Consider the following 23,982-nt stretch of genomic DNA (forward strand, 5'->3'; position numbering starts at 1 on the left):
GACTCTGCCTTCCACTCTGTCTGCCTGTGCTTGCTCTCACTCTCTCTCTCTCTTACAAATAAATAAATAAAATCTTTAAAAAAAAAAAAAATAAAATAAATAAATAAATAAAAGACTATTCCACATAATTTACCAATATTGTGTCATATGTTACCTTTCTTTTTTTGTGGCAAACTTTCACAAGCAGGACTTCCAAGGTAACAGAATTTTGTTCATTTTCTGAGTTTTGTGATGGCTTATCTAAATAGAAAATCAATACTTTAAAATGTTTTTGTTTAAAAACATAAATACCATACTCATTTTCCTAAGAAGTCTGGGAATTTCAGACAAAAAGACTTCCTATAATAAAGATTTCCCAGAAGTTTACTAATTTTTTCCCCAATTTGTAGCAAACTCTTTAAAACCCTTTATATATAAAGTCATTTATATTTATATATAAAGTCATTTTTATATATATGTCATTTAAACAAACTTTTCACAATACAATTATAATTACCTTCCTATAATACTATGATTTCTTTTGATTCAAATAAGATGTTCAATTATTTTAATTAATGCTAAAACATTTACTGATTATATGGATATAAAGATTTAACATTTACGATAAAAAGAAAATATAATAAACTGCTAGTCAAAAGTATTTTTGACAAATACAGTTAAAGCTTCTTGGCAGAAAACACAAATGAAATATTCAAGAGACAACCACATGCAAACATTTTAAATTTTTTTCCTCCCACAATCTATTAATAGAAAAATTACTTAAAGATATACTTAAATTGAACTAGTTAGTACTATGTATGTTTTATTTTGAATGCGACAGCAAACCAAAAAGTTCTTGGATTTGACTAGGACTTGTGATCAAAGGGATTAAAATAATGGATTTCATATGTAAAAGTTTTACAAACAATTATATTATCATTTCACAAGAAAGATAGTTTTTTACTTTTTCCCTAGAATTTCTCTAAAGCCTGAGCAGGATAGCTAAATTTAGGATATTATTTACTACACAGGGGAATCTATCTTGGTTTATAAAGTTCAGGGATTTTAATTTTAAATAATCGTTTATGTTCTCTGTATCAATTAACTGACAAAGTCTTTTGCAAATTAAGGTTCTCGAGTACTACTCTATAACTTACTTGTCTTTAATCCCAGAGGCATTAATAGTTCAAACTATTTAATCAATCATTACTAGGTTTCAATAATATATAGAACTACGACAACAGATGAATCTACAAACATACAAATAATTTTCCTTCTGAGATTTTGCACAACGCTTTTTTCTACTTAAAAACATTCTTACGTAGGGTGTGTACATAAGATACATTTCAATCAGTCTCTTTGAAAGTTGTAAACTTTCAAAGTAAAAAAACTTTAATACAGAAAAAAAAATTCAGTGTTTAAAATGCAGTAACAGGGACGCCTGGGTGGCTCAGTTGGTTAAGCGGCTGCCTTCGGCTCAGGTCATGATCCCAGCGTCCTGGGATCGAGTCCCACATCGGGCTCCTTGCTCCGCAGGGAGCCTGCTTCTCCCTCTGACTCTTCCTTCCACTCTGTCTGCCTGTGCTCGCTCTCACTCACTCTCTCTCTGACAAATAAATAAATAAAATCTAAAAAAAAAAAAAAAAAAAAAAATGCAGTAACAAAAATGCTCTCCAAACCATAATCACCATGAAAATAGTACCCTAATAATCTTTGTGTATTGATTCTAAGCAGCTTCAAGTAGTAATAGCTAAACAAAAGTCTTCATTTAAAAACAAAAGGAAAAAAATAATCAAATTTTAGGGATCTTGATGTTGGTTTTCTATCTTGATTTCTTAAAAATATTATTTAAAAAAAAAACTACAAATATACCTTGATTAGACAAGAGAGGCAATATAGTTGCTTCTTCCCAACTTCCACTAATTTTCAAAGTTATAATGGGAAATTATTTTCTGGAAACAGAAGTATCAACAGAGTTTACTTTCTCATTTACCTCAGTAACATCAAGAAAAAAAAAACTTCAAGTGAATTTGAGCAATTCTGAACTCTATGTATTTTGTCATGTAGACAGGAAAAAAGTTTAATCCAATGAATTTAAACTATTTCAAGTAAAATTAAATATTAATCAATCAAGTAACAGTATTAATTAGTAAATATTCATTAATATCCATCATCTATTTCAGTTATGGATAACTTACATATATTTTATGTATGTCCCTGGGAACAAAGGGCTAACAAACCTATAAAATTCAAACTATAAGCTTTAAAGTATTAGAGTCCATGTACTTTAAAAGTACAACAGAAAAACCAAGTATAAAGAATGATTAGAAATAAGGACTCTATAAGACGGTTTTAAGTAATTAAGGAAAAAACATAAAAATGCTACTCAGTTTACTTCTATATAAAAATGGATCAGATCTAAGGCAAAGCCAGAAGTATAGTGACAGTAGTTAATAGAGCTATGACCAGATTTCAAACTACTTACATAAAAAACCTGACTTAGTTATCAAACTATTCTAATGTAACCATATTATTATTAAACTTTGTTTCTTACTAAACAATACCAAAGATGATCACCTTGATGTGTTTCTTAAAAAGATGTCATTCCATTACACAATAAAGGTGGATTAACTCAAGCAGCATATTACTCAATTTGAAATCAACTGAAACTTTACCTAGCATGCTTTTACCTCTCTTAATGAAGTACATTTAAGACTATATACTTTTCTTTGTAAAATATCTAAAATATTGATATATCCCTTTGGTAGCAGTGGTTGTTTCTATTGTTTTATTAATGCAAAAAAACCACGATGCAATACCATCAACTAAAAACGTTCATACAGAAAGGATTCTACTCAGGGGACTCTTCACCTAGTTCAGGTTCTAAGACAATTTAAAGTCCAAAAATACTGGAAATAAAAAATAGTAAAACTTAAGAAATTTAATTGAAGATTTTCCCGTTATTTTCTAGTTATAATCTCTAGGAAGATGATGGCTCTAAATTGAGTAAGATAATGTTATATAGGTTAGTATCCTAACAAGTATGGCTTTTTAGAGATAAGAATTAGAATTTCATTTTAGATAATAAGCCACATACAGAAACATTTACACTGAATAATTTTAACAATTTCAAAATCTACTTAAAACTTAAATGGCTAGCAGGAAGCAATAAGGAAACCAGGCTATGAACAGGATTTTATATATGTAGTTTACCTACCAAAGCGTTTAAGCCAGTTTTTAAAAATCTGTTCCTCAAACAACCTATTTCTGAATCATCTTGGTGCTTTATTAAAATACAGACTCCTAACTGTATCAAAATCCTACAAGATCCAAGTCTTCGTCCAGGTATACAGATTTTAAACAAATTGCCAAAACATTTCTATACACACAAAATTTAAGAACTTCCTACTTTTAAAGTTTAAACAGGTACAAGTTACATCTTCCACATCTCACCATTGACCACATAAAGCAGTAACTGAAACCACTGGATAAGTCAACTAAAGAAACGGAATTATCAGAATCAACCTTTCTTCCACTAGTATAATTTTATAAATTTACACGCAAAAAAAAATTTCTTTTTTTACATTCACAAAAGTGTTTTATTATTAAAATGCCAATGTATTTACTTTTAAGTACATACCATTTTTGTGGAAGAAACCAGTAAATGTAAGCTGCAGATGGGCTGACAAGCTAAAAAAACAAACCAAAAGTTTATCACTTTAATGCTCTATAATAAAAATAGCACTAAACTTTTAAAAAGTACACCAAAATCAAAGTTACTTCAGCTAATTTATAATGTTTGATTTTCTTATTCTTAACTGTGCAAGCCCATGACTCTACACATTGTCTATGTACTAAAAACAAAACAACCCAACACAAAACAACACACAAAAACACCAATGGAGTACATCAGGAAAAAAAAAAAAAAAACAAAAACAGATTACCAAATGAGGGGCAAGAGTATTTACTGTGCTTTAGTACTCTGCCTATAAAATAAGGACACATTTCCCCTCCCACCCCTGAAAAGAAAATTCTGATAAGGATAGCTGAGTTCATGCAAATGTATCTGAATACTTTAAAGCTATGGAAATTCAATCTCCTAACAAATCAAACGGAACCATCACTTTCTTCTTCCATTAGGGGTAAAATATACAATTATAGATCTGCTATAGATTTGTAATTTATTGTTTCAACACATCATTCTCATTTACTTTTAGAAGCAATAGAAAAGGAAACAAATTATACTGATCCTTTAGAAAGTTATCAACTAACAACAGAAAAACTATTAAGATATGACAGAATAAACAAAAACATTCATAGGTTTCTGTAGTACCTTTAAACTGCAAAAGAGAGCAATCAGTTAATCAGAAGCCATTCAAAACTTTCTAGAACACAGTTTTTGTCATGTGATAGATACCAGATTATAGAGGGCCAGACGGAACAGATGTTAGGGGAATGGAAGCAATACTGATTCCTTACCGAAAAAATATACTAGTGTAAAAGGCAGTAAGGTGACATTTTAGTCATTCTTATAATCAGAGGCGAAGAGTTATAAAAAGACATTGAGGCCAGAGAGTTTTAAGGAGCAAGTAATGATTGAAAACAAGGACATATCATAAAGAAGTTAGCTTTATAACTATGCCCAGGATTTGTCTTTCTTAGAGAAGAGGACAGTGATCCTTCAACAGAAGATGTGAAAATGCCTCTATCTTCTTACTGAGGTAAGCCCTGAAACTGTATGCTAAAAATCTACAGGGTGGGGGCGCCTGGGTGGCTCAGTTGGTTAAGCAACTGCCTTCGGCTCAGGTCTTGATCTAGGGGTCCTAGGACTGAGTCCTGCATCGGGCTCCCTGCTCTGCGGGAGTGTGCTTCTCCTTCTCCCACTCTCCCCTGCTTGTGCTCTTTCTCTCTCTGACAAATAAATAAAATCCTACCAAAAAAAAAAAAAAACACCAAACCAAACCAAACCAAAAATCTACAGGGTGGAAGTTTTCAAAGGGCATTTCCAGAACAGTACTAAGAAAAGTATGTCAGAGTATCAGCAGAGGACAAAATGACTATGAAGGGTGCAACCAGAGTTCTGAAAGCATAAATATGAGAGAAAATGAAGAGTAACAACTGTAACTTAAGTATCAACAAAATAAAAATGGTACACAATGGGATTCTTGAAAACAGGTAATTCATGTATATTACTTTCAGACATGAATCAGATATATTTTGAAAACACGTAAGGAGTAGGAAAAAGGAGGGTGGACCATAAAACGTACATGAGGAAATTTTTAGGAATCTTTATCTTGACCGTGGTGGTTGTTACCTATGCATAGTTGTCCAAATTTAGAACTATATACCAAAGAGACTGAATCTAACTGTATATAATTCATACTTCAAAAAAAGTACATTAAGGGGACAGACTGTAGAAGCCCAAAGGAATTTTTCATGATGATGGAAACATTCTACATCTTGATCATGGTTATGGTTATGTAAGTGTATACATTTGTCAAAACTCTAACTATATATTTAAGGTGGGTGTATTTTATATCCAAAGCTGATTTTAAAAAGTGTATCTGCCATCTACAAAATCTATGTGCCATTTTACTAAAAAATAACTAGCATTCTCCTATAAAAATAGTTCCATAAATGTTACCTTACAAACCAGAATTAGCAAAACTCCAAAACATAACTGAAGACAAAGAAGAATATTCTATAATCTCCACGTTAGAAGATAATCCATTAGTCACAACTAATCTATCCCATTCTTAGTTGCATGACTTAAACGTACATACCAGGGCCACGTTAATTTTCTTTTCTTTTTTTTTTAAAGATTTTATTTTTATTTATTTGATAGACAAAGATCACAAGTAGGCAGAGAGGCAGGCAGAGAGAGAGGAGGAAGCAGGCTCCCTGGCTGAGCAGAGAGCCCGATGCGGGGCTCGATCCCAGGACCCCAGGATCATGACCCGAGCCGAAGGCAGAGACTTTAACCCACTGAGCCACCCAGGCGCCCCACGTTAATTTTCTTAAAACCCCATTCTGAATGTATCATTCCTCTCCCCAAATATTCCAATGAGTCTCCAAATGCCAAGTCTTTTGTCTAATTGCTATCTGTTATATAGCTCCCATTTTTTTTTCTCTGCTAAAGCCTATATAAGAATAAACAGGTCAGGATGGTAGACAGAAAAATCCAAGTTTAAATTCTGGCTCCAGTTATTAGCCGTGACCTGATATCTGTAAGATAAGGAAATGACCCCTCTTAAGATTGTGAGGCTTACATAAAACAATAAAGTACTCATCAAAGTACCCTTTCCCTATTCTATAATGACCCCATCCCCAACCATCCCAGAGCTTAATGATCACAGCTTAATCTCAAGTATTTGTATTTACCACTTTTTTGTCACTCTTTTTACATACATATTACCTTTTGAGACAATCTTTTTATTACATCAGTTTCCCTAGCACCTAGCAGTGTCTTATAGAAAGGCACTCAACATACTTTCAGAAGAACAGCAATGTCTCCTAGAACAAGATTTTTTTGTTCTTAAACTCTATGTCCAACATGGGGCTCAAACTCATGACCCTAAGATCAAGAGTCACATGCTCTATGCAATGAGCCAGCCAATTGCTCCTAGAGTAACAGATTTTTAAGGTCAGGGATCATGACCCATTACACTGTAGTGCTTAGTGTTATTTAGATTGTTTTTATAGAAAATGTGGTTCTGGGACGCCTTGGTGGCTCAGTTGGTTAAGTGGCTGCCTTCGGCTCAGGCCATGATCCCAGTGTCCTGGGATCGAATCCCATATTGGGCTCCTTGCTCAGCAGGGAGCCACTTCTCCCTCTGCCTGCCACTCTGTCTGCCTGTGCTCACTCTCTCTGACAAACAAATAAATAAAATCTTTAAAAATAAAAAAAGAAAAGAAAATGTGGTTCTAAGTTCCAACTCTGAATTGACAGAAACATCTTGCACTGATCTACCCCCCAAAATATTTTAAATCAGTGTTACTCAATATGTAGTCTGCAAACTGAACTAAGGAAACTTGTTACCAATCCATAAGTAAGAAACTAAGAGTAAGACTTTTAACACTATAATAGAAATTTAACGTTGCCATAACATCCTCCAAGCTTGTGATCAGTAAGTATATTTATAAAAACATCAATCTATAAAAGATTGAAAATTAAGCACAGAAAAGTCCCTCACCACAGGTGGTTTGAGGTACAGGTTTTTTTTTTTTTTTTTTTTTTTAAGATTTTATTTATTTATTTGACAGAGAGAGATTACAAGTAGGCAGAGAGGCAGGCAGAGAGAGAGAGAGAGGAGAAAGCAGGCTCCCTGCCGCGCAGAGAGCCCGATGCGGGACTCGATCCCAGGACCCTGAGATCATGACCTGAGCCGAAGGCAGCGGCTTAACCCACTGAGCCACCCAGGCACCCCTGTTTTGTTTTTTTTTAAAGATTTTATTTATTTGACAGGCAGAGAGGCAGACAGAGAGAGAGGAGGAAGCAGGCTCCCTGCTGAGCAGAGAGCCCGATGCGGGGCTCGATCCCAGGACCCTGGGACCATGACCTGAGTCGAAAGCAGAGGCTTTAACCCACTGAGCCACCCAGGTGCCCCTTGAGGTACAGTTTTAAATGATAATGTTTTAAGTTAAATGAGATAGGAAGCACATCCTAACATGTTGACCAATAGGAAGCTATCATTCTAACATTGTTTCTTTAGGAAAAGAACTCCAAATTTCAATTAACCAGCTTAAAAAAATAACTTTGTGAATGTGATTTGCTAAGCACAATTTCTCCTCTAACTCCCCCTTCTAAAAGTAAACACTCTAATATGTACCTAGAATAAAACAAAACAATGAGGCCTAGTTTCTCTTTTCCATAGGTGGTTTCATTCAAGAAAAAGGGGCAATTTTCTTTCCCTTCCTGATTTACCCTCTTCCCTCTCTTGTGGCTCTGTCCGTATCTTAATTGCTAAGCTAAATCAGAATGGAAGGCAAAGAAACATGTGGACTAGTCAGGCCTATTTGGTTTCAGGCTGTGATCTAACTTAATCAGGATTAGATACCAGGATAAGGATTTGGTTCATCTTTGTGATACATGCCCTATCTGTATCTTCTGAGGAATCAACCAATGGGGCAATAGGAAACTAGATGAGGAATTGAAATTTTGAGGTAAGATTTCAAGTATAAACATATAAAGAATGAAGTAAATTTAAATTCATAAGGGACTGGGACACCTGGGTGTCCAGTTGGTTAAGCAGCTGCCTTCGGCTCAGGTCATGATCCCAGCGTCCTGGGATTGAGTCCCACATCGGGCTCCTTGCTCCGCAGGGAGCCTGCTTCTCCCTCTGACTCTGCCTTCCACTCTGTCTGCCTGTGCTCGCTCTCGCTCTCTCTGACAAATAAATAAATAAATAATCTTTAAAAAGGGCACCTGGATGGCTCAGTCAGATGAGCCGTTCAGGTCATGATCCCAGGGTCCAGGGATCGAGTCCCACATCGGGCTCTCTGCTCAGTAGGGAGCCTGCTTCTCCCCCCACCCCACCTGCCTGCCTCTCTGCCTACTTGTAATCTCTATCTGATAAATAAATAAATAAAATATTTTTTAAAAAAATCTTTAAAAAAAAAATAAAATAAAAATAAATTCATAAGGGACTAACATTCTGAGATGACATTCACTCACGTATGAAACTCAAATTTTAAGAATAGGCAGATCTCACCAAAGGACCAAGGTTTTATGCTGGAAAGAGACCAAGATTAGTGCCTCTACTTTGTACACATTAATCTAACAATGGCATGTGTAAGGCTTCATTTCTAGAGTTATGGTTGTATTACCTCATAACAGGATGATAAGATATTTGGCATCAACACTGTTAGAAGTTAGTTACCCAACTTTTCTTATACATTTCATGCTATGAATTGTAAAACTGAGAAATTGGTGACTACATCAAGCCCGATATTCTGGGAATCCAGGGTTTCTTCTAAGGTTGGGACACAAGGATAGGAACACTTTGTAATGAGAAGATAAAGCTGAATGAGTGGATGGAGTCCTTTACAAATAAATAAATCCCCTTTAAGAAGTATAACAGACAAAATATAAAGGAATTTTTGTAAACTCAAAGATTATACACGGAGAGACATCTTAATAATTTGTTCTTAAACACTTAAGAATTGGGTATGTTCAGGGACGCCTGGGTGGCTCAGTTGGTTAAGCAGCTGCCTTCGGCTCAGGTCATGATCCCAGCGTCCTGGGATCGAGTCCCACATCGGGCTCCTTGCTCTGCAGGGAGCCTGCTTCTCCCTCTGACTCTGCCTTCCACTCTGTCTGCCTGTGCTCGTGCTCACTTGCTCTCTGACAAATAAATAAATAAAATCTTTAAAAAAAAAAAAAAAAAAAAGAATTGGGTATGTTCAGTAGCGACTGATAAGGCACCTTCAAGAATAAGTACACAAAAATAATCTGAAATAGGAACAACTGAAGTTCTGAAATAGGAACAACTAAAACCCAACATGAAAAGATGCCGATTTAAAAATAACTTCAAAACTTGTAGCCAATACAAGATTGTTAAAAAAGAGAGAAAGGGGAGAAACACATCAGATCTCATTAATGGTGGAAAAGACAAAAAACTGAGTTAAGAAGCAGACTTAAGTTTTCAAAATGCAGTTAAATCTACAAAAATCTACAAAATCTACAAAAGGAAACACCAGTAATTCAATATAACTATTAAAAAGATTTTTATGGGGCACCTGGTGGCTCAGTGGGTTAAGCTTCTGCCTACAGCTCAGGTCATGATCTTGGGGTCCTGGAATTGAGGCCCACATCGGGCTCTCTGCTTGGTGGGGAGTCTGCTTCCCTTCCCTGCCTGCTGCTCTGCCTACTTGTGATCTCTATCAAATGAATAAATAAAATCTTAAAAAAATAACAATAAAATATTTTTATGGCTTTCTTGGGATAAAGACCAACATGCTTAAATAGCCTCCAAGGCTCTACATTATCTAGCCATGATCATCTGCTCTAGCCTTAGTCACTCTCCTTATTCTTTCTAGTCAGCTGCTCTGGCCTCAAATGACATACCTATACTATTCCCTTTATTCAGAATCACCTATCTGTTCACCCTGTCAGTCCCCATTTTACTCCTACATCCATCTTTCATATCTCAACTCATTTTTTTAAGGAGACCCTCCCTGACCACCAATCATTATTACCAAATCCAAGATCCCAAACAAGAGCTGGATCACCTGCTTCATACATTCAGTTTCCCTATTTTTTCTTTCCTAGCCATTAGTTTACAATTACATATTATACGATTTTATCTTTTTCCTCCATAAAGGCAAGGTCTTCATCTGTTTTGTTCACCATTATATGCCCTAAGACTAGTATAAAGTTCTGAACCTGGATCTCAGAAAAAAAAAAACAAATCTGGACTTCTTTATACAAAAGATGCTTAGAAAAGAAAGATTACTAATTTAAAAGCTTAGGTGTTAACAACAAATAAGAAGTGATGAGGCAATTTATGTTATCAACCTACTAAAACTTGAAAATGTCCCTAGTAAAAGTTCTAGTTCTGGTATCTTTTGAGGGGATTTCTCCAGCTGCTAAAAGAGGACCAGGAATGGATGATATTTAAGTGGAAAAGAGAGGAGAAATTTTGCTTTTTTATTTAACTCAAATACCTTTGCACACGACTCCAATTTGGAAACCCCTTCATGCTATCTTTCAGCCAATGGACATGCACTTAAGAAGTCAAAGGAGTCAGGACTACAGAATTCCAAAACTGGTAGTACTAATAGTACAAAAGACTCCTGGGATCCTGCTAGGATAGAAAACTAAAGAAAGACCAGAACTTTATTCCAATAAGCCAAAGTACTTGGTCAAAACCCAAAATAAATTCAAAACCCAAATAAGAATTTAAGAGGACAGAATACAAGGAATTATGCAGACATTCTAAATAAAAAGAAAATAAAGATATTTTAAATATACCCCATCACACCAAAAAACCAAGGATAAACAGCAGGAAAAACTTGAGACTGAAGACACAACCACTACGAAAAAATCTTCTAATTAGTATGGAATTTTCAGAAGCCATTCTTCAAGAAAAGAAGCAATTTTTTAAAAAGATTTTATTTATTTGGGGTGCCTGGGTGGCTCAGTCATTAAGCATCTGCCTTCGGCTCACTCAGGTCATGATCCCAGGGTCCTGGGATGGATCCCCATATCAGGCAGGAAGCCTGCTTCGCCCTCTCCCACTTCCCCTGCTTGTGTTTCCTCTCGCTGTGTCTCTGTCAAATAAATAAATAAATAAAAAGATTTTATTTGTCAGAGAGAAAGAGAGAAAGTGAGCAAACACAGCGGAGGGGAGGGGGGGCACAGCTGAGCAGGGAGCCCAATGCGGGGCTCAATCCCAGACCCCTAGGATCATGACCTGAGCTGAAGGCAGACGCTTAACTGACTGAGCCTCCCAGGCATCCCAAGAAAAGAAACAATCTTCAAGAACAATAGGGTTTATTATTGAGGTAGGGCTACAATGTCAATTATGGCCTACTGCCATATGTTGACTGACATCTTCAAGAAGTCAAAACCATGAAGTGTCAATTTTCCCCCCCATCAGTTGCTTCCCCTAATATGTTCTGCCAATATCTGTGACTAGTAAAGACAATAGTCGATCTAGAATGTATGTCAATAAAAGATCCTTGAACACCAACTTCATTTTGCACAGATAATGCTGGGAATTTGGCTTGGTTTATAAGTTACTACAAATGACATACATAAGTCAGGTAGTTGATTATTCTACTTTGTGGCTATAGTATTATAGTATTTTTATCTTGATATTCCACTGAACTTTGGAGAATGAAATACATGGAATTTGGAAGTAGAGACATTACAATTTTCCAAGTGCTGAAAGAACATGAGAACCAATGGAATACTCCCAGGCTACCACGGCTGAACAAATCCAGGATTCAACTAAACTGAGTAAGATCTGTCGGAGATGGTACAGAATAAAAAATATAAATGGGAAGACAGATTAAGTTTTGGTATATGACTTAACTTCTACTAATTTATGTCAGGGAAAAACAAAGATTAATTTTGTTTTCTTGTAAAAGAATCTGACCACAGATTTTACAAAGTTTTACAGTGCAGGCATGACATACTGGTGTCTAAGGAACTTCTAAGTTTAATGGAACAACAGGATTATGCCTAATTTGAGATGAGAAATACATTTAAGTGATTTAATAATACCAAGCCTTGGGGGTAAACATAAAACAAAGCAATACCCCAATTTATTTTACTGCCTCTAGGAGTGACACTACAACATTCATAAAGATCCTAGGAGATGGAGTGATGCTGAAGCACTTAGCACACAGTAACTCAACACCTCTGGGGCCTAAAGTGCCTTGCTGGCCATTAAGCTCCAACATAGTTAGGTCTGTTATTTATTTATTTATTTAAAAGATTTATTCATTTATTTGACAGAGAGAGAGCATGCGTGCACATAAGCAAGGGGAGCAGCAGAGAGGGAGGGGGAGAAGGGAGCCTGATGCAGGGCTCAATCCTAGGACACTGGGATCATGATATGACCTGAGCTGAAGGCACACTCAAACAACTGAGCCATCCAGTCAACCCTAGGTCTGATATTTTATTTTGAAATTTCTTTTTTTTTTTTAATATTTTATTTATTTATTTGATAGAGATTACAAGTAGGCAGAGAGGCAAGCAGAGAGAGAGAAAGAGAAGAGAGAGAGATGGATCAATCTATCTTGGGGGGTTGAAATGGCCAATTCACTAGTCTCATGTGGATCCTAAAGACTGAAAAAGTTGTTTTTCAAAATTACAGGAAGGAATTCTTGCAACCCTCTGATGCTTCTGTGAGTTAAAAACAGCTCTGTTAAGAGTACTGGCCTGGGACGCCTGGGTGGCTCAGTCGTTAAGAGTACTGGCCTAGCTATTGAAACGACTGGGTCAAAAGGAAAAAAAATTATGGATGAGTGATTATTCAGAGAGAACTGACTAGTATTACCTATCTCCCTCACAACACATATTCTAAGGGAAGCTCTGTAGTATTTATCAAAGCCAATGTCACAATCAGATACCAGTAGGTTTAGCAGTGATAAAGATAGAGCCTTAATGGGAAAGATAAAGAAAAGGGTTAAGTTTTCTTCTTGGTTCATTCTTCCTTCCCACACAAACTCTGAAAGACCTGGAGGGCAAATTATTAAAATGTTCGGGAGAAAAGAACCAGGAAACCTCAAAGATGAGGCTCTGACTACAGCTTATACTTTACATAAAAAAGGCCCTGAGGATCCCAAGAACTCTGTCTAGGGTAGGTAACCAGACAAGGATCTTGAATAGAAATTGAAGCTACAGAAAGTACACATACAAAGAACATTCTTAGTTCTATGTTTTAAGGTACTCCTTGGGCAAGAACAGACAGATCGGGTAAAGATTTGGGATCTCAGCTTCTAGGACGGAATATGACAGTTTATTTACAAGTCAAGATTGCCTAGATATGGAAATATAAATTACAGTTCAATCCTACAAGATATATAATTAAAAATGTGATTTTAGGGCGCCTGGGTGGCTCAGTGGGTTAAGCCGCTGCCTTCGGCTCGGGTCATGATCTCAGGGTCCTGGGATCGAGTCCCGCATCGGGCTCTCTGCTCGGCAGGGAGCCTGCTTCCTCCTCTCTCTCTCTGCCTGCCTCTCTGCCTACTTGTAATCTCTCTGTGTCAAATAAATAAATAAATAAATCTTTTAAAAAAAAAAAAAAAATGTGATTTTACAATTCAAGTAACAAAATGACCTAATTCAAAAGACAAACTTAAAATATAAGCAACTGCAAAAATGACATACCAGTTACTAAAATGAAAAATCATAAATAAATAAAATATCATTAAGTCAGTGTACATCCTATCTTAATCGATAAGTTATGATTTAAAATTTTGAGAGATAACAATCTGTTGTGGCAATTTAAAAAAATCTTTTTTTAAAACCAGCTTCATTTTTTAAAAAATCTAACATTTTTAGTTTTTGTATTCTCCCTAAAAGTAGTCAATGAATAAACAACTACCACCCAAGTTTCTCTGTCTCTTTAGAATGATACTCAACTTTCTTTAGTTTACATATCAAAGAAAAAATGGAAACACGCTGTCTAGCTTAGACAATATAGTCAGAACTTTTAGGGATTAGTTCTAGGTATTACATTTGAAAACATACAATAAATAGATTCTGTCCAAAGTGTCAAGTTTCTGAAACTCTTATGTGAAAAACGTATTTCAAGTATAAAGTTAGGAATACTTTGAAAGGCCTAAATATGGGGAAGGACAAGATGAAAAGACAGCCTCTTTCAGATTTGAAAACAATTATTTAGAAGAAATGTGATATTGTGAAGAACCTGGCATACCATCTAATATATAGTAAGTATACCATAAATATGAGTCTCCATCCCTCCTTATGTGAGGTAGTATGGTTAATACCAACTGCAAAAGCTACAGAAACTTTGAGTCAACATGCAAGAAACTGGTAAATAAATAACAGTGCACACAACTGCCTTAGAATAACAGTGAGTCGCCAGACTGGAGGTATTCAAGATGAGGCTTAAGGGTTCTCTGCCACGGATGCTATAGAATCAGTAATTGCTTTTACATAGGAGTTTGGACCAACTGACCTTTAAGGTTCCTTCTAACTCCTTACAATACTGGGGTGATCACTAGAGAAATGATCACTGAAATTTTTTCCTCTTTCCTCAAGTGTGTCACTTAATGTAAACTGATAGGTTATCTTACCTATGAGATTCTTGCTCTCCTTTCATTTTCTCTACTTTTGATAACATATCATCAACTTTAAATGTTTTCCTGAAAGAAACAGATAAACAAAATAATCACTTCTCGACTGGGAAAAAAAAAAGATTATACTTTATTGTCACTGTAATAGGCAAGGTGGAAATCTGATTTTGATTATTTTTAATAAGATAAATTGTGGATAGTTAGCCATAACAATGAATACTACATTGAAACAGTGTATGTTATAATACAGCAGACAACCCTTGAAGTCCCATCTCAAAAGCTATCTTTTCCATGAAACCTTTTGTAATTAGTCCCAAACCAGAGTGATTTCCCCTTACCTATGACAACTGGCTTATATTTATTTTGACATTCATAAATGTGAACTTGCATAAATATTTTATTTCTTCTCCTAGACTATAAGCTCCTAAAGGGCAGAGACTGCTTTTCTTCAAGGAAAGCCACATCATTGTACCTTACATTTGAAAGGTATCAAGCATCTGTTGGACTGAACCAAACAAATGCAAATCACATATTTTGAAACATCCATCTATTTCTATTAAGTAACCTGACAAATATGTGGTAACACAACTACATAAAAATAAATATTTTATTTAAAAAAATCTGAAATAAACAAAACATCCTCAAAGATTATTAGCAATGGCTAAAGTTAAATGATATGTCATAATAAAGAGATGGCTATCAAACATCATGGAAAAATTATGAAGTTTAGGGGACATGCCCATCAAATCATAATAAAATTATTAGCTTTTAACTCCAGAACTTTAAGAGAAAAAGGTACTTTTTCCACAAAACAGAAATTTAAATTAAGAAGAACTCCTATATACTCCCAAGCAATTTAAGAATGGACTCTAAAACAAGCCTTATCTTAGTTCTTAAGGTGGTCTATTATATTAGTTCTACAGACAGAAGCTAAAAATCTAGACCCACATATTTTAACTGGAAATGAATATTTCTTCTCAACTCATACATTTTTTCAAACTTAAGACATTAAAAACTTAATGTACTCCACATAAATTACTTTGTAAACCTTGAATTCAGACACTAGAAATTACTATCAGGCTCATTTCCTCCTAACAGCTACTATACTCAACTACTATAATAAAAAATTATCAGTATAGAAATGTTAATGTAATTATATTACAGTAAAATACTAATAAGAGCAGAATTGATGCAATCTACAGTTCAGGTGAAAAATAGCCTCCGTTAACAAAAGATTGTTTAGGAAAAAAAAAAAGCTTCTCTCTTTACCTTTAGAGTTACTGAAAACTTCAATATTAATGTTTCATCCAATAGAGCATAAAGGAAGTACTTTAGAAGGATGGCAATACATTTTCAATCTCCACAGATAAGAGAGAAGAAAGAAGAAAAATGTAGGATTATTTTAGGCTAGTTACAAAGAACTATCCAGTATAAATACTGAAATGTACTAATGAGGAAGGTTGTAAAGTTACTGGAAACTTTTAAGAATGATAAGTTTTTCTTTATGCAATGATTAAGAAGAAATCCTGTCTGTAAGAAAGAAAAGTTAAGACTGTAAGTCACAAGGTTCATCTCTTCCAACATTATGGAGGTGTGCATAGGAAAGCTGAGTGTTAACAAACATGTGAAATAGGTTAAGATAATATAGGCAACCCAGCCTTCTTTAGGAAAAAAAAACACAAAAAACAAATCACATAAGCAACTATACAAAAGCAGTCTCACTCCCAGCACCAAGTATGTCTGTTCTTTAAAAAGATACTGCTACAGCAGCTCAGATTTAACAAGGGAAACCGTTATCAAAAGATCATCAAAAAGGAGAATATTTTTAAAATTCAAGAAATTCAAGAAACTCCAGGAAATTTTCTTAGGAGGATTCACAAACAACTTACATGAACTCTAGTAAAATAGATTCAATAAAAGATGCCCTTCTCCTCACAAATATTTCCACTATATGAGTGTTGTGTTAGTCTATAGAATGTGAATACTTCTATGAAGTGAAACTAAAGTACAAGGTGAGTTTAACAAACATACTAGAATTAATATCACAACGAACTGCATGACCTCAAAGGGAGTGACATATTTATTCCAACAATGAATATTATGCTGTTATAAGAGTAAAAAAGGAGTCCCAAAACATTTTGAGCAAAGGATAGATATTAAAAGCGATTTTATAAAAGGAGTCCCAAAAACATGTTTAACAAAGCCCACACCATTAGGCTAAATTCACCACCTTCCAAAGCCACCAGCTACTTTGAAAAGAACAGCACTCAACTGAGGATTTATAAGTTGTACAATTTGTTAAAAATTAATTTCAATGTCTTTCATAAGCCAGGCACATGACAAAAGCATTAAGTGATTCCTAATGCATTTTTGCATGGAATAAAAACTATGGGATTTCTATGTTTATTGCCTAGTAAACAGCTGCAAAGCTCCCCCGAAAGACAATTTTTTGCCTAAAAAGCAATAAATTAAGAAAAGTAATTTCTTCTACCAAGCTTTTAAACCTGTCTCTACTTATTAGCAGACAACAGAAATGTATCCCACAAGGAGAGAGTCAAATAGTCTGATAAACAAACATGACAATAATGAACTTAGATTTTAAACGTATTTTTTTAATTATGGATTAACTCATTGTTTTGAAAAAACGTAATCACTTAAAAAAAAAAGTTTAAGTAACCTCTACACCCACAGGGGACTCAAACTTACAACCCCAAGATCAAGAGTCTCCTGCTCTACTGACAGCCAGCCAGGCACCCCCAAACCTAATCACTTTTAAATAAAAATCAGGCCACATCCTAAATGATAACCAATCTTCCATATTAAAAATACTAGAGGAAAAAAGTTAAGTGCTACTTAATCAAAATCTCCTAGTTTTATAGAATAAATCAGAAATCAGCACACCATGAACCACAGGCCAAATCCTGCCTACTGCCTGTACCCAAACCACAAGCTAAGAATGACTTTTATGGATAAATATGTGCAATTGATTTGAACAGTAACTAAACCCCAATTAAGGTAAATGCCATCTCTTCCCACTGCACAAAAATGAAAGAGTCTCACACTTCTCACTAGCAGGCATATTTTACAAAGCATTGTACTCAATTATTAGATTTTAAATTTTATCAATAAAAAAAACTGTGAATTTTTTTTTCTTTTTGTGTAAATATCTACTTACATTCTAACTAATAATCTTAATTCTGCCTCCTGGACCTCAAAGCCTAAAATATTTACTATCTGTTCCTTCACAGAAAGTCTGTTGAACCTCGGCATAGATCAAATAATGACACAGACAGGCAAAGAGCTGACAAATTTAATTCTGTTGCCTAATCCATCACCTTCTTCTCCTAGTTATTTAGGCTTTTGGCAAGCTTCACCTATTAAATGTAACACACACGAACACACAATCGCTTACATACACTCTCTGTTCAGAAAGATTACCAAAAGACAAATAGTTTTAACATTTCAATCCTTCAAAGTACACCTACATATATATACAAAGCTAAACCAAGTCTTGCCATAGAAACATGATGCTTACTTAATCATCAGTAGGAGGCTCCAAAGGAGTTTGGTTTCAGAGTCTATTGGGATAGCTTAATGGTTTTAGTGAGTCAAGATTAACAATACCAAATGCTTAATACAAGCTCTTTCCTTTAAACTTAAAATTGTTCATTTGATATACTCAGTCACCTTGCATGTAGGATAAGAAACTAGCATTCCATAATTACATATGGTTAAATATTGCATGTTTTAAACAAAAATAAGCTCTGATCGACACCCCCAGAGTCCACCTGAAAACTAGATAATTAAGACTTGTTTTTTAAGAACATTCAGTCTATGGAGTTCAGAGATATTTCCTCTTCTAGAAAAACCACCACCAAAGACATAAAATGAGACTTTCTGAACCTATCATTATGGAAGCAAATTCTTCGTTGTTACAACATATAAGAAATATTTAAAAATTAACTTAAACTTATGTATTGAGGATAGTTTCCCTGAGCCCTTTAATATTTAAATCCTCAGCTTTTTCAAACTTGAAAATACTCATAGCACAATATAAAAATATTATTCAGTAAAATTACTTCATTCACTCCACTACTGTATCATTTCTACTAGAAAAAAAATTGGTAATAAACTAGATTTTAAAAAATGATACTATTAAAAATCGCTTGGCAACCAATTCAACCAGCCACTTTTTCGTATTTAATCTTTAATTATAAACAGTACCTTAAAATAAAACTTTAACATTGTCTGATCAACTCAAAATAAGATTCATAAAAATATACCTTTTGATGTTTGTTCTGGAGTTTCGATGAGACATGTAAGTAAGAGTCCTGTGCAAAAATATTGGCTACAAAAAAAAGGTTTCAAAATATTAAAATTAAATAGGCAAAATTCTAAGAAAAAAGTAATATTCATTAATTTTATTGACTACTTACAGCTATAAGATTTCGAGTTCGAAGAAATCTATAGATCTGCGTTGGTTCTAGGTAACAGGAAACAAAAGGATTACTTAAGTTCTCAAGAAAATAACCAGTCCAGCCAGTATTATAACCAATATAAACCAATCACCTGTATGAAAATCATGTACTAAATAGTGACATCAAGAAAATTAGCATGCATAGTAACATCAAAAGACAGTCTATGGCATATATTCACAAAACTCAATTACATTTATTTTAAATTTAAGGTTCTCTACTATCTCGTGCTTAAGCCTTGCCATTTCTAAGGAAGCTACCTTTTAAACTAGTCTGTATGTAGAACCGAAGACTAATTATACTGATTTAATTAAGCTAACTGAAACTATAACCCATCTCCTCCCAAAAATGAGCTAAAATGAGGTAGCTGGATTCAGCAGAAGAATTTATTGATACTAAATAACAGAATAAATTTTCACTTTTTAACTGGTCTTTTAAAAAATTAGTAGTAAGCTGAAACAGAATCAAACAGTTTTGCAGATGTCCTAATGAAGGTATAATGAAAGTCAGCCAATACTGAAAGAAATGAGACACAGACTATACCTAAAATTTCCAATGAATATTTAATTATAATTGAAGTTTTTATCTATTTTGTTCAATATAAATATGATCCCAATATGTAAATACTAGCTTAACATATATTTTTAATCAACAAATCCCTAGGCTTTTAAAAGCTCTTTGGTTAAAATTCATTTGCCTTCAGAAATAAAAAAATATATATATTTTATATACAACAATACCAGTTCCTTTCATTTAGTAGTATCACATTTCTTTAAATAAAGAAGTATCAAAAGGAACTAAAGATAACTTACTACATCAGTATATGTATCAAAGCATTTTAACTTCCCAGAAATTAAGATCAATATTAGAGAAGAATCAAGTTGTTTTGTGATAAAATCTAGCACTTAATGACAGTTTACTCCTCCAAGGTAGACTCATGAGAAAGCAAAAATAGCTTAAACTTTCTTGGCAGCTTTGTCTCTGCATCACATTTAGAAAGAAATGTTTAAATTTCCACTTAATCTTCAGTTAGTTTAGTTTTAGTGTCAAATACATAAAAAAGAGAGAGGATAATTTAGAAGGGGTACAAACATATACGTTTATTGTCATCACTGCCCTTCAGTTCTCCATTTTTCCAATTTAAAGCACTCCAGATTTTTCAAAGTAGATTAAGCAAAAGTAAGACTGTGAATCTCTCAAGCAGGTTCAATATTCGTTTCAATAAAAACTGAAATTCCTTGTATTAAATTCCAATTAGAATTTCAAGAAGCACTAATAAGAGAGAATGAAAGAAGGGTATTAAGCAACGTAATACCTCTTTTCAAGCACAGCTGATACCAAGCCTTTAACATATGCCACGGTAAAATTGTAAATAACTACATTCGGCGGTAAAGCCGAGTTTTTTCAAGTTTCTTGTTATTTAGCTATTAGCGATCATCCAAATTACAAAATGTACACAAAAGCAAGAAGGAAAACAATCACGATTTAATACTCATTAAAGGACAATTGAGATTATTTACAGTCATGATGTTTTTAATAAATTCTATTGTTTGTTTCCAGACACCTTGCCTTCCTTTCAAATCAAGTCATAGTTCTGCCCCTGAAACAAGACCTTTAAAGCCAAAACTGACACAAGAAAATGTTCTGGAATTAAGACAAGTAACAACGGGCAAAATTCCGTGGCAGTCTCAAGAGTAGACACTCTAAGCGCTACCCGACTCAGTTTATGTACCCATGGAATGGGTGGATAGAATTGAAAGGTTTCAAGCATCCAAAGGTGCCATGTTAACGTGCAGCACCAAGTTAGTGCGAAAGCATTTCAGGCAAATGACAATTGGGTCGGTTTTCCTGCACTCCTCTCTTAACAAGCTTTATTTGACTCCTCAAAACGTACAACCGAAACCCTTGTACTTCCAGAGTAAGAAAAGACAGGAAAGAAAGCAAGAACTAGTCTCGGGATCTGACTGCATCCTCAGTCCAACTGTAACCTCCCCATCTAAAAGCCTCATCTTTTAAACGTGGGGCCCCACTGCCCAAGCTCTCGGGTCAATCTTCGGGGAGTCAAGAACCTCACCTGCACCCCCAGGTCCACCTCCCCCTAAGGCCCTACCTGGACTTCGGACCCCCTTGCCCGTAATCCCTCAAGTGGGAACAGCCCCCTCAATTTCTCCCTCCACTCCCCAATCAAGTCGAGTCCCGGCGAGGAAGGGGGGCCCAGCACGAGTGTCCCGGCCCCCTAATGCGGGAAGAGGGGGTATTCCTGCCCTCAAAGCCGCAAACACACTCACTCTCAAAGGCCTGGAGGAAAAGCTCGTGGTCAGCCTGGACGTGCTCCATTTTCGGCTTCTTCACCGGTAACACCGCGGCCCCCGCCGCTGCCGCCGCGGAGGAGGAGGACGAGGCCGAGTAACTGCCGCCTCCTCCACAGCCCCCGCCGCCGGATTTGCCGCCCGACGCCGTCGCCGCCGCCACCGCCGCCGAACCCCCGAAGCCGCCTCCCCCGGACCCCGCGCTGGGCCCCGAGCCGCCCCCTCCCCCACCGCCGTGCTTCTGAGGCGCCATCGCGGTTCCTGCCTCCTCCCCCCGCCAGCTACCCGCCGGGCGGCCCCGGAGAGTAAGCGCCTGCAATACCAACCGCTCGCCCCAGCAGGCTCCGGCGGACCGAGGGGGGAAGGAGGAGAGAGGGGAGGAGAGGGGAAGGGAAGGGAGGAGGAGAGGAGGGAAGGAGGGAGGAAAAAAAAAGTGTCTCCTCCTGAGAGCCCCGCTTCGCTCGGGAGGCCGCTCACCCTAGCCTGGCCTCGCTCCGCCCACTTCCCCCGCCCGGCGTCCTGATTGGCCGGCGGGAGCGCGCGCCGCCCGGCCGCCCAGCCCGTTGGCCCGCGGATTCTCCCGTCAGTCACGCGGAGGCGCTTCTCGCGGAGGCGCGGCTTGGTTGGCCCGTGCGCGCTGCCGATCGCGGGCCCGGCCGCCTCTTTGAACTGAATTCGCGGGAAAATTAGGGGTCGGAGCGGCCTTCCTGCTGGCCCCGGTGCATTGTGGGGAGAGAGGGACCCGGCGAGCGGCTTAGGGAGCCGTTTCTCGCCTTCTGAGCGTCGTCAGTCACCGCCCCCAGGGGGGTAGAAGACCCCTGAAGAGAGGCGGGCCTCTGAGGAACTGGGGGCGCGGGGCCTGTGAAATGAACGGAGATACATTACGGGTCATCGAGTCTCTAACTTCGCGGGAAGGGGCCTGACTGGGAGATGGGTGGGTCGTTTTTTGGTAAAGGGGCTCCCGGGACGGGGATCGCGTCCCCGATCCTCTAGCCACCACGTGCCCCAAGCCACCCCTGGCCGAATCCCACCCCGCAAAGCCCTTGAGCGGATGGGGGGCAGCCCGGGGGCTGCGGCTGCAGCTGTCGGACGCGACCGGGCTCTACCAAAGAGAGCGGTTTATGTGTAACAATCACCTATAAAATGAGGAAAACTATTTTTGGTAGGTGATTTGAAGCTTCAGGATCGTTACTGAGAAAGTCGTGGCTTACCGACTGCTGGAAGCAAGACTTAGATACTTGAACTCCCCCCTCCCCGCGCCCCCCCACTCCCCCCCTCCACCCCGCTTCAGCCCGCCGGGCACCATAGGAGTGGTCGGAGGGGTAAACTGATTTCTTAAAAGTACGTATAACCTCGAGAACCTATTCATCTTGCGCTGAAAAACTTGAGGGGGAATCCGTTGTTTTGCCCGTCCTGCTTAAAAAGACAGATGCAGAGGCCCAATTTAGTCCCCTCCTACAGACAGGTTTGGAGTTGAGCTAATACTCAAAAGATTTGAATTTCAGGTTGGACAAGGTGATCTCTGAGATGTTCTAGCCAATTCAAATACTGTGATCTTATATTCCATTAAAAGGAAACATTATCTTCCAAAGTCCCAGTCTGCAAACACAGAACCGTTTCATAACTTCCAATAACATTTTTCAAATGTCTACTTTGGGACCTTTATAGAAGTTAACTGCAAACACTGTTTACAAAACAAGTGTCTTTGGAATGGTTATTCAAGCTGTTTCCAAAACTGGTGTCTTTGGAACAGTTATTCAGACATCTGAAGTACCGCTTTTATTTTGTTTTGTTTTGTTTTAAAATTCTATTTATTTGACAGACAGAGATCACAAGTGGGGGGGGGGCGCCGCGAAGCAGGCTCCCAACGCGGGAAAGGAGCTTGGGGCTCCATCCCAGAATCCTGATCCAAGGGCAGAGGCTTTAACCCACTGAGCCACCCAGGCGCCCTTGAAGTACTGGTTTTAATCAAAGCATTAGCTACTTAAGAAAGTGAACTCTATACATGATGCGTTTAATATAAAATTTGGCATTTTAGGAACACATCTGAAATAAGGAATACCTGTTGCTGATTTTTAAGTATAGCCTATATTTTCAGTCAGATAAAAAGTTCAGAATGCTCTTATTTGTTCTACTATTCTGTACTCTCTGCTACTCTCTACTTCCAAAAAAAAAAAAAAAGTGTTTTGAATCGCATTAGACAAGTCACAAAATACCAAGTTATAGACCAGAAGGCTATTATATTAACAGTAAATATAATCAACAAATGATTCCTCATTTATATAGGGTTTTCTCTTTGCCAGGGAGTGTGGGGAACAGGTACAATCCAAAAAAAAAGGAAGCCACAGGTTATCATCCGTCTTTGAAGAACAGAGAAGTAGAGCTAAGGAAGTCAGGATGTTTTAAAGCGTCTTTCCCATGAGAACTCCTTGTTAGTGTTCTTGGCC

The 23,982-nt window shown here is 36.9% G+C and overlaps 1 protein-coding gene across 2 annotated transcripts in view; it reads right to left on the bottom strand.

Annotated features, from left to right (window-relative positions):
* SUZ12 (SUZ12 polycomb repressive complex 2 subunit) overlaps positions 1–22,035 on the bottom strand; it is a 44,580-nt gene extending 22,545 nt beyond the window's left edge. The window contains exons 1-6 of one of the 2 annotated variants that reach the window (XM_059148407.1): positions 21,515–22,035; positions 19,188–19,234; positions 19,035–19,099; positions 14,752–14,820; positions 3,620–3,669; positions 155–240 (exon numbers count right to left, since the gene is read on the bottom strand). In XM_059148407.1, the coding sequence (XP_059004390.1) occupies positions 155–240; positions 3,620–3,669; positions 14,752–14,820; positions 19,035–19,099; positions 19,188–19,234; positions 21,515–21,788 (591 nt within the window). In that variant the 5' untranslated portion in view covers positions 21,789–22,035. The remainder of the gene's footprint in view (positions 1–154; positions 241–3,619; positions 3,670–14,751; positions 14,821–19,034; positions 19,100–19,187; positions 19,235–21,514) is intronic. The other variant, XM_059148408.1, reaches the window with a different exon arrangement.
* Positions 22,036–23,982: the final 1,947 nt, after the last annotated feature.

The sequence above is a fragment of the Mustela lutreola genome, chromosome 15, assembly GCF_030435805.1.
Source record: "Mustela lutreola isolate mMusLut2 chromosome 15, mMusLut2.pri, whole genome shotgun sequence".
Classification (NCBI taxonomy): domain Eukaryota; kingdom Metazoa; phylum Chordata; class Mammalia; order Carnivora; family Mustelidae; genus Mustela; species Mustela lutreola.